General features: G+C 41.7%; 1 protein-coding gene across 5 annotated transcripts in view; it reads right to left on the bottom strand.

The window, feature by feature from the left end:
* col4a6 (collagen, type IV, alpha 6) overlaps nucleotides 1-14,387 on the bottom strand; it is a 380,416-nt gene that overhangs the window by 31,384 nt on the left and 334,645 nt on the right. For all 5 annotated transcript variants that reach the window (XM_048605112.1, XM_048605109.1, XM_048605111.1 and 2 more), the window contains 5 exons: nucleotides 11,483-11,557; nucleotides 8,461-8,568; nucleotides 7,876-7,983; nucleotides 5,194-5,265; nucleotides 1,763-1,888 (listed from right to left, as the gene is read on the bottom strand). In XM_048605112.1, the coding sequence (XP_048461069.1) occupies nucleotides 1,763-1,888; nucleotides 5,194-5,265; nucleotides 7,876-7,983; nucleotides 8,461-8,568; nucleotides 11,483-11,557 (489 nt within the window). The remainder of the gene's footprint in view (nucleotides 1-1,762; nucleotides 1,889-5,193; nucleotides 5,266-7,875; nucleotides 7,984-8,460; nucleotides 8,569-11,482; nucleotides 11,558-14,387) is intronic.

Raw genomic sequence — 14,387 nt, forward strand, 5'->3', positions numbered from 1 at the left:
AACATCCTGTGGGCGAATAAATGAATAGGTGGGTGTGAAATCGGAAGCCAATTTGATCACATAAGCTTCAGTCTATGAGAACTAAACTAAAATTACTGCCATAGTTACCCAGTTCCTGAATTACAATTTTCTATTCCTACTTGGGAGGGATTTCTCTACCTTGGACTATCCTTTAAGATTAGAGAATTTTAACCACTACATAGCACTAATTATTGCACCAACTAGCTATATTACCAGCATATGAATTTCATTTTAATGGTCAATGACCAAAATATGTTATGCTATAAAATATAGTGTAGCTGTGACATATTTCATCCACGTACAGCAGTACTGAATAAGATGTAAATGTCACTCAGTCAACAAGTAATTTTGTAGTTTAGAACCTTTGGATATAAATGATAGTGAGAACTTAAAGTTCAAGGGGTAAAAAGCAGGTCAAGAAACCTATTATCATTTCCTCTTTATGTCTTCGTTCTTTTTCTATCCATGACACACTGTTTATACTAGAGCATGAATGAGCAGTCTCTACAATAACATGTCCATTTGCACCACATTTGGCCTCTTGGACAGTGAAACATTGATATAATCACTTACCCAGAGTGTGCCCTTACCCACTGCCCATTCACAGAATTACATTGCAATCACAGTACAGCAGCAGGAGGGCTTCAGCCCAACTGATCTACGCTAGTATTTAGGCTCTATATCCCTACCTCATCTCAATAGATCTACACACCTTCCTATTCCTTTCTCACTCATGTCCTTATTTAGCACTAGGAGCCAATGGATAAAAATCAGCAACAATAACACTGGTTCACTTTTCTCATTGTCTGTCCTGGGAGCAAAATACCTATATCTCCTTTGATAGATTTTAATTATTGGCTGGCCACAGGTAACAACTGAACAGACATCTACACAATTTATGATAGAATTGTAGATATTGCAATATCAAACTCATTGGGTGGAATCGTAAGCACCAAAGAAGTGTGGGTTGGGTTCAGATGAGATGACTGTGAACACCTCCCTACACAATTGCCCATACCCCAATCTTACTGTCATAAACTCAATTGATACATGTGATGTTCAATAAGTATATATAAGTGAAAGCGTGGATGGTTACTTGATTGGTTGGTTACTTGAGCACAGATAAGAGAGACATTTACTGACTCAGAATTAAAACAGAGTCAGGAGATAAATGATTGTAATGTTTCAATCTACGAATAAATCAATTTCAAGTGAAGGCCAGTTTTTATATTTCCTTCATCAATGAGCTATCAGAAGCACAAATCCCACGAGCAGCACCAAGTGATGTAAATGCAACTGTAGCCTCCCCTGGAGTGCTCTCTGCTCAGAGGGAAACTGGGTCTGTTTAGGCTAATGTAGACAAGTGGAGAACTTGTCAAAACAAAGCTGTGAGCTCAACTCAAACTTGCAAAGCATGTGGAGAAATCTGAACATTTGTATTCCCTGACAGAAACTCGAGAACCCCCATCTTCCTACTGCCTGTCAAGATTCAATCCAATGAGTCTCCATACAACAGGATATTTTTTCACAAATGGAACATGCAAACAAACTCCACAAGAAACATCATGCCTTATTGATACACAGTGAAACACTGCAGTAAAAATACTGAGGTACAAATTCCTTGCAATGATGCAATTATCACTATCTTCAGGAAGAAAATTGCCAAGTTTGTCACCAGACCTGCCAGCACAACATCCTGTAAAATAGTAGTGAACAATTAACACTCGATTTTCTAAATTACCTGGATCTCCTCGAGGTCCTTTTTGTCCAGGATATCCTGGTGCCCCAACACCAATTCCTGGTGTACCGTATTCACCCTTTAACCCAGGAAGACCAGGAGGCCCTGGCACTGCTGCCAAAACAGCACCTAAACAGAACATCAGAAGATAAATATTCATTTGCTATCGAGACAATTGCTGGGAATTTCCTCAAAGTGACCCCTGCATCACTGCCATTTCAAGAGCTATTGGGTGGTGGAAACTCAAGGGAGCAGCTCTTGGAGAAATTGACAAACATTATAGCGGAATTAAAGCAGAAAGAATTCCCTGCTCCATTTACAACCTATTCACGCTTTATTTATGGTCTCCTAAATAGAATCTGTAAAGCGTTTTGTACCGAATTTGCAACAGTAATGATGGTGTAATGTGGAAAATGTGCATGGGTCCACTTTGGTTGGAGCAATGAAAAAGCAGAATATTATTTAAATGGACAAAGATTGCAGAACTTTGCAGTACAGAGGGATCTGGGTGCTCCGGTACACGAATCAGAAATAAGAAGCTTGCAAAATGGCTGGGAAATAGATCACTGCTACTTCACGGTCTCTGGGTCGAACCTTGGAACTGCCTTCCTAACAGATTTGTGGGTGTCCCTAAGCTACAAGAATTGAAGTGGTTCAAAAAGGCAGCTCGCCACCACCTTCTCCAGGGCAATCAGGGATAGGCCTAACTGGGGTTACCCATATCCTACAAAAAAAAAGATACAGCAAATGATTAGGATGGCAAATGGAATATTGTTATTTATTATAATGGTAAATAGGTTTTGCTGTACTTCTACAGGGCTTTGGTGAGGCTGTATTGGAGTACTCCACACAGTTTTGGTCCCCTCACTTAATAAAGCATATAAATACAATAGAAGTAGTTCAGAGTAGAAACACTATTCTAGTTCCTGGAATGAAGAGGTTATCTTAGAAGGAAAGATTTGATAAGTTAGACCTGTACTTATTGGAGTTTAGAAGATTCAAAGGTCATCTTATCGAAACATATAAGATCCTGAGGGGACCTGACAGTGTGACACTTTTGGAACACTGCATGCAATTCTAGTCTCCCTGCTATAAGTAGGATGTTATGAAACATGAAAGGGTTTCGAAAAGATTTACGAGGATGTTGCCAGGGTTGGATGGTTTCAGGTGTACGGTGAGGCTGAATAGGATGGAGCTATTTTCCCTGGAGCACGGGAGGCTGAGGGGTGACCTTATAGAGATTTATAAAATCATGAGGAGCATAGATAGGGTAAGTTCACAAGGTCTTTTCCCCAGTATGGTGGAGTCCAAAACTAGAGGGCATAGGTTTAAGGTGAGAGGGGAAAGATTTAAAAGGGACCTAAGGGCAAATTTTTCATGCAGAGTGTGGTGTGTGTATGGAATGAGATGCCACAGGAAGTGGTGGAGGCTGGTGAAATTACAAGGTTTAAAAGGGATCTGGATGGCTATATTAATAGGAAAGATTTAGAAGGAAATGAGCTAAATGCTGGTAAATGGAACTAGATTAATGTAGGATATATGGTCAGCATGGACAAGTTGGGCCAAAGGGTCTGTTTCCATGCTGTACAGCTCTATGACTCTATAACCCCCAGTAATGTTGTGGAAACATTGGTTTTAAACCCATGTGGCAGAAGGTGAGAGTTAAATCAATAAAAATCTGTAATTAAAAGCTAGACTAATGGTAACCATGTAACCACTGCTGATAGTTGTAAAAGTGATCTGACTTACTAATGATCCTTAGGAGAAAAAAATATCTGCCCTCCTTAGCTGATCTCTGGCCTTCGTGTGACTCCAGACCCACTGCAACATGGTGGACCTTTAGCCATCCTCTGCATTATAAATGCTAGCCTAACCAGTTATATCTTATGAATAAAGGAAAAAAATGCTATCAATTAGAATTTAATGAAGACATAAGAGCTCCTATTCTTGCACTCTCGGTCTCACTGTCAAATCCCTTTAAAATATTGGATTTTTTTTACTAAAGGGTAACTGGATCTTTAGTGAGGGAGAAAGTGGGAACAGGATACTGAATTGAATGATTGGTTATGACGATATTAAATTGGGGTATTGGAGCAAGGTCAAAGGGCTGAATGGCCCACTCCTGCTCATATTTTCAATGTCTCCAGGTTTCATAATTATTAATGAACAGTCTTAGTGGCTGTGAAAGCTTAATTCTAATTATTTTAATCAACCAAGCTAGACATGCTATGACACACTTCCAGGACAGATGGATCTTGCATCCAGGCCTGCTAAAGGTAGAATTTCAAATTTACTGAATGTAAAATTTTGCTATTGCTTTAAGAAACTTCACTTTTTTAAAAAAAAAGTACTTGTATTTACAGTTTGAGATAACAAGGTGTAGAGCTGGATGAACACAGCAGGCCAAGCAGCATTAGAGGAGCAGGAAAGCTGACGTTTCAGGCCTACACCCTTCTTTTTCTGAAATGTCTCCTGTACTTTCTTCCAATATCGCTTAATTTGACTTCATTTCCATCAAACCTTCCTTCACCCACTGTTCTTTGTGAGATAAAACCTACTTAACTGGATGCATATCCTTGATACAACAACTGCTCTGCCCAGGACCGTAAGAAACTACAGAGAGTTGTTAACAAAGTCCAGTCAGCTTTCCTGCTCCTCTGATGCTGCTTGGCCTGCTGTGTTCATCCAGCTCTACACCTTGTTATCTCAGATTCTCCAGCATCTGCAGTTACTACTATCTCTGTATTTACAGTTTGTCTACTTTACATTTCAGTTCAATCCCGTGTGTACGCACTAGTTATTTCATTCTCCGTCTGTAAAATTTAAAATTGGATGTAAAAGGGATCAGTGATTTTTGCTTCCTCATTTGCTACCTGTGAGAATAGTTTAATCTGATTGGTTGCTGATGACTTCACTGCCGCTGATGTTTTTAGCACAACATTAAACATGTCTTTGGGAAGGAGCAAGTTCACAGAGGTCTTTAGATTTTTGTGAATAGTTTTCATTGAGTGTCATTGCTTTGAGTCAGTCCATTAAATGAATTCACAGCGAACACTATACAACATGCTTAAAAAATTGCATTACTTTTCTTACATTCTCATATTCAGAAACCAAACAAAGGTGATGATCTTGACACCAATTGCCTGACTAAAATTGAGTGAATTGACAATTAAAATCAGCCAATCATGTCTTGCTTCTGTCTAAAAGTAGCAGAAACTGGGCCAGAACAAGACAAAATCTTTTCCTTTTTCTAAATAAAAAACTTCTTGTGGGACCAGGAAGAGTAGAAATGCACTCTCTATGCCTCAATAAGAAACTTTAGGTCAACACTGTGCTAGGATTCCTACTTCTGTTTCTAAATCTTATGGTCTTATAGGGATCAGGTAATACCTCAATCCCAAACAGAATTTAATGAACCTCTTATTGGTAAGTACCTGGTGTTCCTCGGGGTCCTTTAGGTCCAGGCAAACCATTCAAACCATCTAGTCCTGGAGAGCCTGGGAGTCCTGGTGGAACAAAACCAAATGTTATTATTGATATAGAGAACTAAATTAACAGCCGAACCACTAATAGTTACATAGTGCTACACTACCAGATACCCTTTGGTCAAGCATCAATGAGCCCCAGTAAAGTGCCAGTTGCACTATAATAGTATCAGTAAGCTATTTGATTTGATTTATTAATAATTGCCACATGTACTTAAGTACAGCACAGGCAAAACATACAAAGATCATAGGGTGATTGAACAGAATGAAGAATACAAAGTTATGGCTGTAAACAACGTGCACAAAAGCAAGATCAACATTAGATTTGAAATCTGAGTGGTCCATTCAGAAATCTAATAACAGCAGAGAAAATGCTGGTCTTGAACCTGTTGATATGTGTGTTTAAGTTTTTGCATCTTCTGCCCAGTGGAAGAGGTTGAAAGAGATTATAACTGGGGTGGGAGGGGTCTTTCATTATGTTGGCTGCCTTTCCGAGGCAGTGAGATGTGTAGATGGAGCCAATGGATGGAAGGTTGGTTTGCATGATGGACTGGACTTTGTCAACAACTCTCTGTAGTTTCTTACAGTCCTGGGCAGAGCAGTTGTTGTATCAAGGATATGCATCCAGTTAAGTAGGTTTTATCTCACAAAGAACAGTGGGCGAAGGTAGGTTTGATGGAAATGAAGTCAAATTAAGGGATATTGGAAGAAAGTACAAGAGACATTTAAGGTCCTTAAACTGACATCCAAGAAACTATATTATGGTTCAATGAATGACACCAAGGGATATGGAAGAAAATGCAAAAGGGAGAAATGAATGGATCTGATAGAACTATTTCACAGAGATCTGAATGTTTGGAATGGGCTGTGAGTGAGATTGAAGTATCAGTAACATTAAGAGGGAGTTGGAAGGGTATCTGGTGGAAAATCTATTGAATGTTACAGGTAGTGTACAGTGTATAGAGTCTTTGAGCTCTATGGGAATGGTGAGGAGAACAACTGGAACAAGATTTTTTCTTCTGCTCTGTTTGATGCTATACTGTCAGATTGAAGAGGATTGTACCCTTTACACAAGCGTCAAATAGCCCCAGTAAAGTGCCAGTTACAGTCTTACTGTATTAATAACCTACTTATGTACTTTCCCCCTTCTTTATCATTCAAGGCATTAGAAAGATGCTCATGCAGTTGCTCTCCTTTCACTTTCAGAAAAATAGGGAAGAAGTGCCATGTTTATCATTTAAAGCAAATTTCTTAATACATTGCTCACCCTGATTTGAAGGATACGCTGTTGTTGAATAATTGGACTGTCTGCAGGAAGCATGATGGAATGGCTGTCATAAATGGGTGTGTGACTCTGCCACAGAACGTGTGCTACATATAAAGTATTAACAGGAGGAACCATCATCATCTTACACCCAAGGAATGCTTTCTTCCCAATTGCAGCAATGAAGAAATAAATTGTAAAAGCTTCTTCTTTCTCTCCCAATTCCACTATCCTACTCCAGGATTTTTTGGGCCTTTCCCATGCTTGGGTCTAACAGACTCTAAGCTTTCAGTAGGTGCCCAACACCAGGTTATAGTCCCACACATTTATTTGGTTTCATAAGCTTTCAGAGCATAGCCCCTTCGCCAGGTGAAGTCTTCAAGCTCCGAAAGCTTGTGATTTCAAACAAACCTATTGCACTATAAACTGGTGTCGTGTGACTTCAGACTTTGTCCATGCCAGTCCAAAATTGGCACCTCCACTTCAGTAGGTGCAAAATGAGAAAGGCAAGGAGATGAGAGGCTGCATTCCCAGGCTCCGCATTCAATTTCCTTGTTGTTTCCTTTGATCACCTCAGCAAAGAGATCCTTGAAGCGATCCTGTGTTGGGGTTTGTGCTCAGACTTCTGCAGGTTAGAGAGTCTGTGGAGATGTCACAGGACAACTACAACGTAGGAAATGTAGGGTATGCAGGGTAGTTTGATCTTAGAGTAGGATAATAGGTCAGCACAACATCATGGGCCGAAGGGCCTGTACTGTGCTGTAGTGTTCTATGTTCTATGTTAACTTGATGGTGGGTAGTGATTTTTCGACTGCTTCTCAATGCCATGGACTCTCCTTGCCCCAGAATCAGCTGCAGGCAGCCATAGCAATGTACATTTCGGTCTACCCCCATCTTTATATCAAATACGTGCGCAAGGCAGGCACACACCAGTAGCATGGAAAGATCTGCTAAAGGTCCACAACTGGGAAATCCCCTTAAGCTGCAGGTACAGCCTGTCTCCACTATATTGTGCCTGTCAGAGACACAGCAGGGGCCTGAAAGAGGAAAGGGTATCCTAACAGATCTGACAGGATGGAGAGAATCAGTATTATTACTCTTTGAAGAATATGTAAACCAATCTCAAGCTTGGAGTGATCAGAATACAGTGCAGTCTTTGGATTCACATTCATGAGAGATGAATTGATGACCGATTCAGCGAGGAGAATAATATGGAATATGAAAAAAAGTTAACAATGCAATGATCTGTCTGCACCCTGACCTAGCATCTAGGTATGAGACTAATATAAATAGGATGACTTGTCTTTTTAATAGACTACAATCCTTCTGATATCAAAGTGTAAGAGTAAGATAGTTATGGTCGGCACCTTTCTGTCCTGGTTGATAAGGTCGACCTGGAGGTCCTGGAGGACCTGGATATCCTCGAGGTCCCTGGTAACCTGGACTCCCAGATAGCCCTTGCAGCCCTGGAGCACCTATGCACAGAAGAAACAGATTGGTGAGATGATTGCAAAATAATATTTTTTGAAACGTCCTTATCACTGTGGCTTTTGATGAAGCAGAGAAATATTGCACCTTAGGAAACCTCATGATCACGCAGATCAGTTTATACTCACTGAAGCAATCCCACTGAGCAGGCACAGAAAGAACATCAGAACAGTACCATAGCCAATGACATGCCCATTTGAAATTGTACACAGTGTCCGTGACATCTGAGCAATAGGCCATGAGCTTGATTTCCTTCAGTCTTCAGCCATTCTGCACAAAGAAGGCGCCTCTCATCAAACAATGTTAGGAGAGGAGAAAATCAGTCGATGTATGACATCAGATGGAGATAGTAAGGGGAACAGGATAAGACTGATAAGACTGAAGAAATAACGCTGACCTGTTGAGCTGAATGGCCTCCTCTGTGCCACACTTCCGTGGTCTAACAATATTTATAAGATTCTCACCTTGGCCAGCCGGTCGACCTCTTTCACCTGGTAATCCTTTAAGTCCAGGAGGCCCAGGGCTACCCGAGAGACCAGGATCACCACGCAAACCAGTCTGCCCTCTTTCACCTGAAATTTTAGAAAGGAACAGCAAGATTAAGCATCTAAAATATAAGAACAACTTCCAATGATTGGGAGGAACAACTTGATACTATGAATAGAAGTCAGGATTAATGTGGTCTCTTGGAGTAGTTTTCATCAGCTAAGGGGAGTCAGGCGGTATTTTCAAGATTTCTCTCCTCTAATTAGCCTGGCATTTTTTAAAACTTTGCATTCTATCTCTTCCAGTGGATTTCATGTCTCTGGGTGAGGAGGGAATATTTATAGCATGAATGAAGTATCATTATATACAGCGACCAGTATTTTCCTGCCCAACAATTTTTGTATGCTTGAGAGAACAGTTGAGAAAAGTTGTAAACAATGCTAACACCCTCTGGGCATTATCTGCTCTCAACTGAGAATCAGAAAAAGCAGCAAGACTGAGCATTGGGAGCATTTTAGAATTCAGCAAACAAGGGTAAACGTTTTGATCAAGAGAGGCAAAATAGAGTACGAGAGTAAAACTGCAGCAAACACAGAAACTCGTCATAAAAGCTTCTATAAATATGCGAAGAGAAGATTGAGGCAAATGTAGATCTCTTACAGTGAGAAGCTGGGGAAATTATAATGGGGAATAAAGAAATGGCAGAAGAATTGAACACATACTTTGTTTCTGTCTTCCTAAAAGAGGACACATATAACCTCCCAGAAATGTTAGGGAACCAAGGATTAAGTGAAAGGGTGGAACTGAAGGAAATCAATATTAGTAGGGAAATGGTGTTGGGAAATTGATGCAACTAAAGGCCAACATATCACCAGGGCCTGACAATCTACGGATACTTCAGGAAGTAGCCCTGGAAATATTGGATGCATTGGTGGCTATCTTCCAACGTTCTACAGACTCTGGAGCGGTTTCTGCAGGTTGTAGTGTGGCAAATGTAATCTGACTACTTAAGAAGGTAGAGAGAAACAGATAATTACAGATCAGTTAGCCTAACATCAGTACTGGGAAAAATACTATTGAGTCTATTATCAAAGATGGAATAACAGAACACTTGAAAGCATTAATGGGATTGGACAAAACCAGCATGGGTTTATGAAAGGCAAATCACGCTTAACAAATCTACTGGAGTTTTTTTTTGAGGATATGACTAGAATAGATGAGAGAGAACCAGCGGATGTGATGCATTTGGATTTTGAGAAGGCTTTTGCTAAGGTCCCTCAACAAAATTAGTAGCTAAATGTAAGCATATGGGATAAGGGGTAATATATTGGTATGGAACAAATGGTCATTTTCCCAGGTGGCAGGCAGTGACCAGTTGGGTCTGAAACAATCAGTGCTTGGGCCCAAGCTATTCACAATTTATATATATGACTTGGATGAGGAAACCATATGCAACATTTCCAAGTTTGCTGAGAACACAAGATTGGTTGGCATGGTGAGCTGTGAGGAGGATGTAGTAAAGAGCCTTCAAACTGATTTAGACAAGTTGAGTGAACAAACAAACACAAGGTATATGCAATACAATGTGTTTAAATGTGAAGTTATGCACTTTGGTGTGAAAAACGAAAAGAAAGTCTATTATTTAGATGGTGATGTACTTGGAAATATAGTTATACAAAGGAATCTGGGTATCCCTGTACGTCAGTCAATGAAAGTAAACAGGCAAGTGTAGCAAGCATTTAGGGGATCAAATGGTACACTAGCACCTCCTGACTCCCCAAAGCCTGTCCACCATCAACAAGGCACAAGTCAGGAGTGTGATGGAATACTCCCCACTTGCCTGGATGAGTGCAGCTCAAGAAGCTTGACACCATCCAGGACAAAGCAGCCCGTTTGATTGGCACTACATCCAAGCATTCACTCCCTCCACCACTGATGTTCAGTAGTAGCAGTGTGTATGATCTACAAGATGCACTGCAGAAATTCACCAAAGATCCGCGGACAGCATCTTCCAAACTCATGACCACTCCATCCAGAAGGATTGCGGCAGCAGATATATGGGAACACCACCACCTTCAAGTTCCCCTCCAAGCCACTCACCATCCTGACTTGGAAATATATCGCCGTTCCTTCTCTGTCACTGGGTCAAAGTCTTGGAGTTCTCTCCCTAATGGCATTATGGGTCAACCAACAGCAGGTGGACTGCAGCAGTTCAAGAAAGCAGCTCACCATCACCTTCTTGAGGGGAATTGGGGATGAGCAAGAAATGCTGGCCAGCCAGTTACGCCCACATCCCACAAATGATCAAATAAAAAGGCCTTCATTTCAAGAGGATTTCAATTCAGAAGTAGGGATGTGTTATTGTAGTTGTACAGGGCTTTGGTGAGACCACACCTAGAGTATTAAGGCAGCTTTGATCTCTCTACCTAAGGGAGGCCATTCTTGACATAGAAGGAATGCAACTGAGGTTCACTAGGTTGATACCAGGCATGACAAGACTATGACATCCTGACTAATATTCATCCCCCGACCATGTAAACAGATTATCTGGTCATTATCACGTTGCTATCTGTGAGAGCTTGCTGTGCGCATATGGGCTGCTGGGTTTTCTGCTGGTGACAAATCCCACCAGCCTCTGGTGGCCTACTGCTGCCCAAAGTCCCGCTCCCATTAGCCAGTCAGGTAACTGATGTCAAAAGGCTTGACAGACTCCACCTTCAGTAGTAAGGGCGTGGAATGCCCGGCCTGCAAAAGTAGTAGACTCGCCAACTTTAAGGGCATTTAAATGGTCATTGGATAAACATATGGGTGATAATGGAATAGTGTAGGTTAGATAGGCTTCAGATTGGTTTCACAGGTCGGCGCAACATTGAGGGCCGAAGGGCCTGTACTGCGCTGTAATGTTCAATGTTCTATGTTCTATGTTCAGGAGAGTAGCGACAGAGGTACTGAATGCAAGATAATGTGCATCTCATGTGAGAAAAACACCAGTTACCTCACCTGGATACCCTGGTTGCCCACGTTCTCCTTTTCTTCCTACTAGGCCTGGCACAGCTAGTCGATCACCAGGTTCACCTGTATCATCAAAAGAGAATCTTCTGTGAGGCGTATATAATAATGAACCCTCATATTTTAATAGAGGAATTTCAGCAATACGATGAATGCTGGGATAGCATAGACTTTATTGCAAGCTTTTAGATTCAAAACATTTGCACTGAAGTCTACAGCAAAGAGTCTAACATCATACAAGATGCTCCACTGCTGCAAGATTTGAGCCACTAAAGGAAACAAGAAATGAATCATTGATGTAATAGTTCCACCAAAAGTTATTCTTACCATCTCAACCACTGTAAGAAAGAATTTAAAAAGGCTCAAAAGGTTTGTGATTACTTCAAAGATATAATGCCATAGGGTCATAGAGCTGTACAGCATGGAAACAGACCCTTCAGTCCAATTCGTCCATGCCAACCAGATGTCCTAAATTAATATGATTGGATTGTCAAAACTTCAACACATACTTAATAAAACTCAACCATAAGTGAAGTAAAAAAAAAAAGCCATTCTACTGATATTAATCTCACCCTGTTGTGGTCATCATAGAATCATAAAAGTTGACAGCACAGGAGTCAAATCAGTTCAAAGTGCCTGTGCTGGTTCTTTGAAAGAACAGTCATGTTTATTCTCACAAACCCTTGCATCTTGCCTACTGCCCAATGAAATCTTCACCCTCGAATATATTTCCAACTCCTTTTAAAATTGATTAAGCAATCTGCTTCCAACAAGTTTTCAGGTTGAGGTCTCCAAGTCTCAACAATTCTTCCAGTGAAACAAATGTCCTCACCTTTCACTTGGGTTTTTGCCAATGCCATTACATAAATGACCTTTGAGTGTGGACCTACCTGTGAAAAAGAATAGACTTTTTATCTCTCACCTGTCTCATTTGGAGGTATTCCAACAGGAAACCTGCTGTCATGGTATGTTTTACTACAATGTTCTATAACTAATGATGGGGCTTATACTTTGTGAAATCTTCGATTATGTCACAGGTAACTGGTCATTTGCCTCACTGAGGCCTGATTTTGCTCCAGGGTTGGGAGCACAGAGAGAGAAGAAATCCTACCCTTTAAAAATGACTCACAGACAAAAGCATAAATTGCTAGAAAAACCCAACAGTTCTGGCTGCATCTGTGGACAGAAAGCAGAATTAACATTTTGGGTCCTGTGACCATTCTTCAGAACTAATGGTAGCTGCAGAAAGATTGGTATATATGCTGGAGATGGGCTGGGGGGAAGGGTGGAGATAAAGCCCAGAAAGAGAGAACAGTTGGGCAGACAAAGGAATGGGTAAAGTTCAGCCAGGTAGAATGAATAGCTGCTAATAGGGACTATTAGTAGCTGACAATGGGTTGGCTATGGTAGCAGACCATGTGCTGACAAGGTCTAGGGTGTGGGAGTTGAGTAAGGACATGAGAGAAAGTGCTCAAGCCCTAGAATTATTGAACTCTACATCGAGTCCTGAAAGCTGCAGCATTCCCAAGCAGAAAATGAGATGCTGTTCTTCCAGCTTGTTTCGCTAGAACACTGCAACAAACCTAAGACAGAGGTGTTGAGCCAGGAAAGGCGGTGGTGTGCTGAAATGGCAGGCAACTGGAAGCTCAGGGTCCTTTTTGCGGGCAGAACATGGTGTTCCGCAAAGCAGTCACCTAGTCTGCCTTTTGTCTCCCAATGGAGATCCGATTGTGAACAGCGAATACAAGTCCAGGTAAATCACTGCTTCACCTGGAAGATGTGACTGGGGCCTTGGGCAGTGAGAAAGGAGGAAGTAAGTGAACAGGTATTATACCTTCTGTGATTGCAGGGGAAGGTGCCATGAGACTGTGGGGACATGTTGAGATAAAGAAGAAGTGGCCAGGGTGTCCTGGAGGGAACGATCCCTGCAAAAGGCTGACACGAGAGGGGAAGTGTAACTGGTGGTGGCATCCCACTGGAAGTGATGGATGTTGATCCTCTGGATGTGGATGCTGGTGGAGATGGTAGGTGAGGACAAAGGGTACACTATCAGCATTGTAGAAGGGAAGAAAGGGGTGTTGGCCGAAGTGTGGGAGATGGGTGGGACCCGGCTGGGGCCCTGTTAACTGCTGTGGTGGGGAATCCTCAATTGAGGAAGAAGGTGGACATTTAGGAAGCACCTTGTCGAAGTTGGCACCATCAGAACAGATGTGACACAGGCAGAGTAACTTGGAGAATGGAATGGAGTCTTTACAGGAAGCGAAATGTAAGGATGTATAATCCGGGTAACTGTGGGAGTCAGTGAATTTGTACTTGACATTGGTGGCCAGCCCATCCCGGAATGGAAACAGAGATGTCGAGGGAGGGAAGGGAGGCATCAGAGATGGACCAAGTGAAGGTGAAAGCAGGGTGGAAATTGGAAACAAAATTGATAAATTTTTACACATTCGGATACAGGAGGGAAGCAGCACCGATGATGTCATCGATGTAGTGGACAAAGAGTTGTGGGTGGGGGCCGGAGTAGGACTGGAACAAGGAATGTTCCACTCCCATGCAGGTACACATGGCCACACCTTTGACCTGAAGTAAGTGAGAGGAGTTCAAAGAAACATTATTCACAGTGAGGGCGAGCTCGGCCAGGCAGAAGAGGGTGGTGGGGGATGGGGACAGTTCAGGCCTTTTTTCCAGAAAGAGGCAGAGAACCCTGAGACCATCTGATAGGGGATGAATGTTAAAGGGATTGCACATCCGTGGTGAAAAGGCAGCTGGAGCCACAAACTGGAAATTCTGAAGTAAAGTGACGTAAAGTGTCAGAGGAATTGTGGATGTACATGGAAAAGAACTGGACAAGGGGAGAAAAAAAAAGTAGGAAGATATGAGTTCTGTGGGGCACGAG

This window comes from Rhincodon typus, chromosome 14 (genome assembly GCF_021869965.1).
Source record: "Rhincodon typus isolate 14 chromosome 14, sRhiTyp1.1, whole genome shotgun sequence".
NCBI lineage: Eukaryota > Metazoa > Chordata > Chondrichthyes > Orectolobiformes > Rhincodontidae > Rhincodon > Rhincodon typus.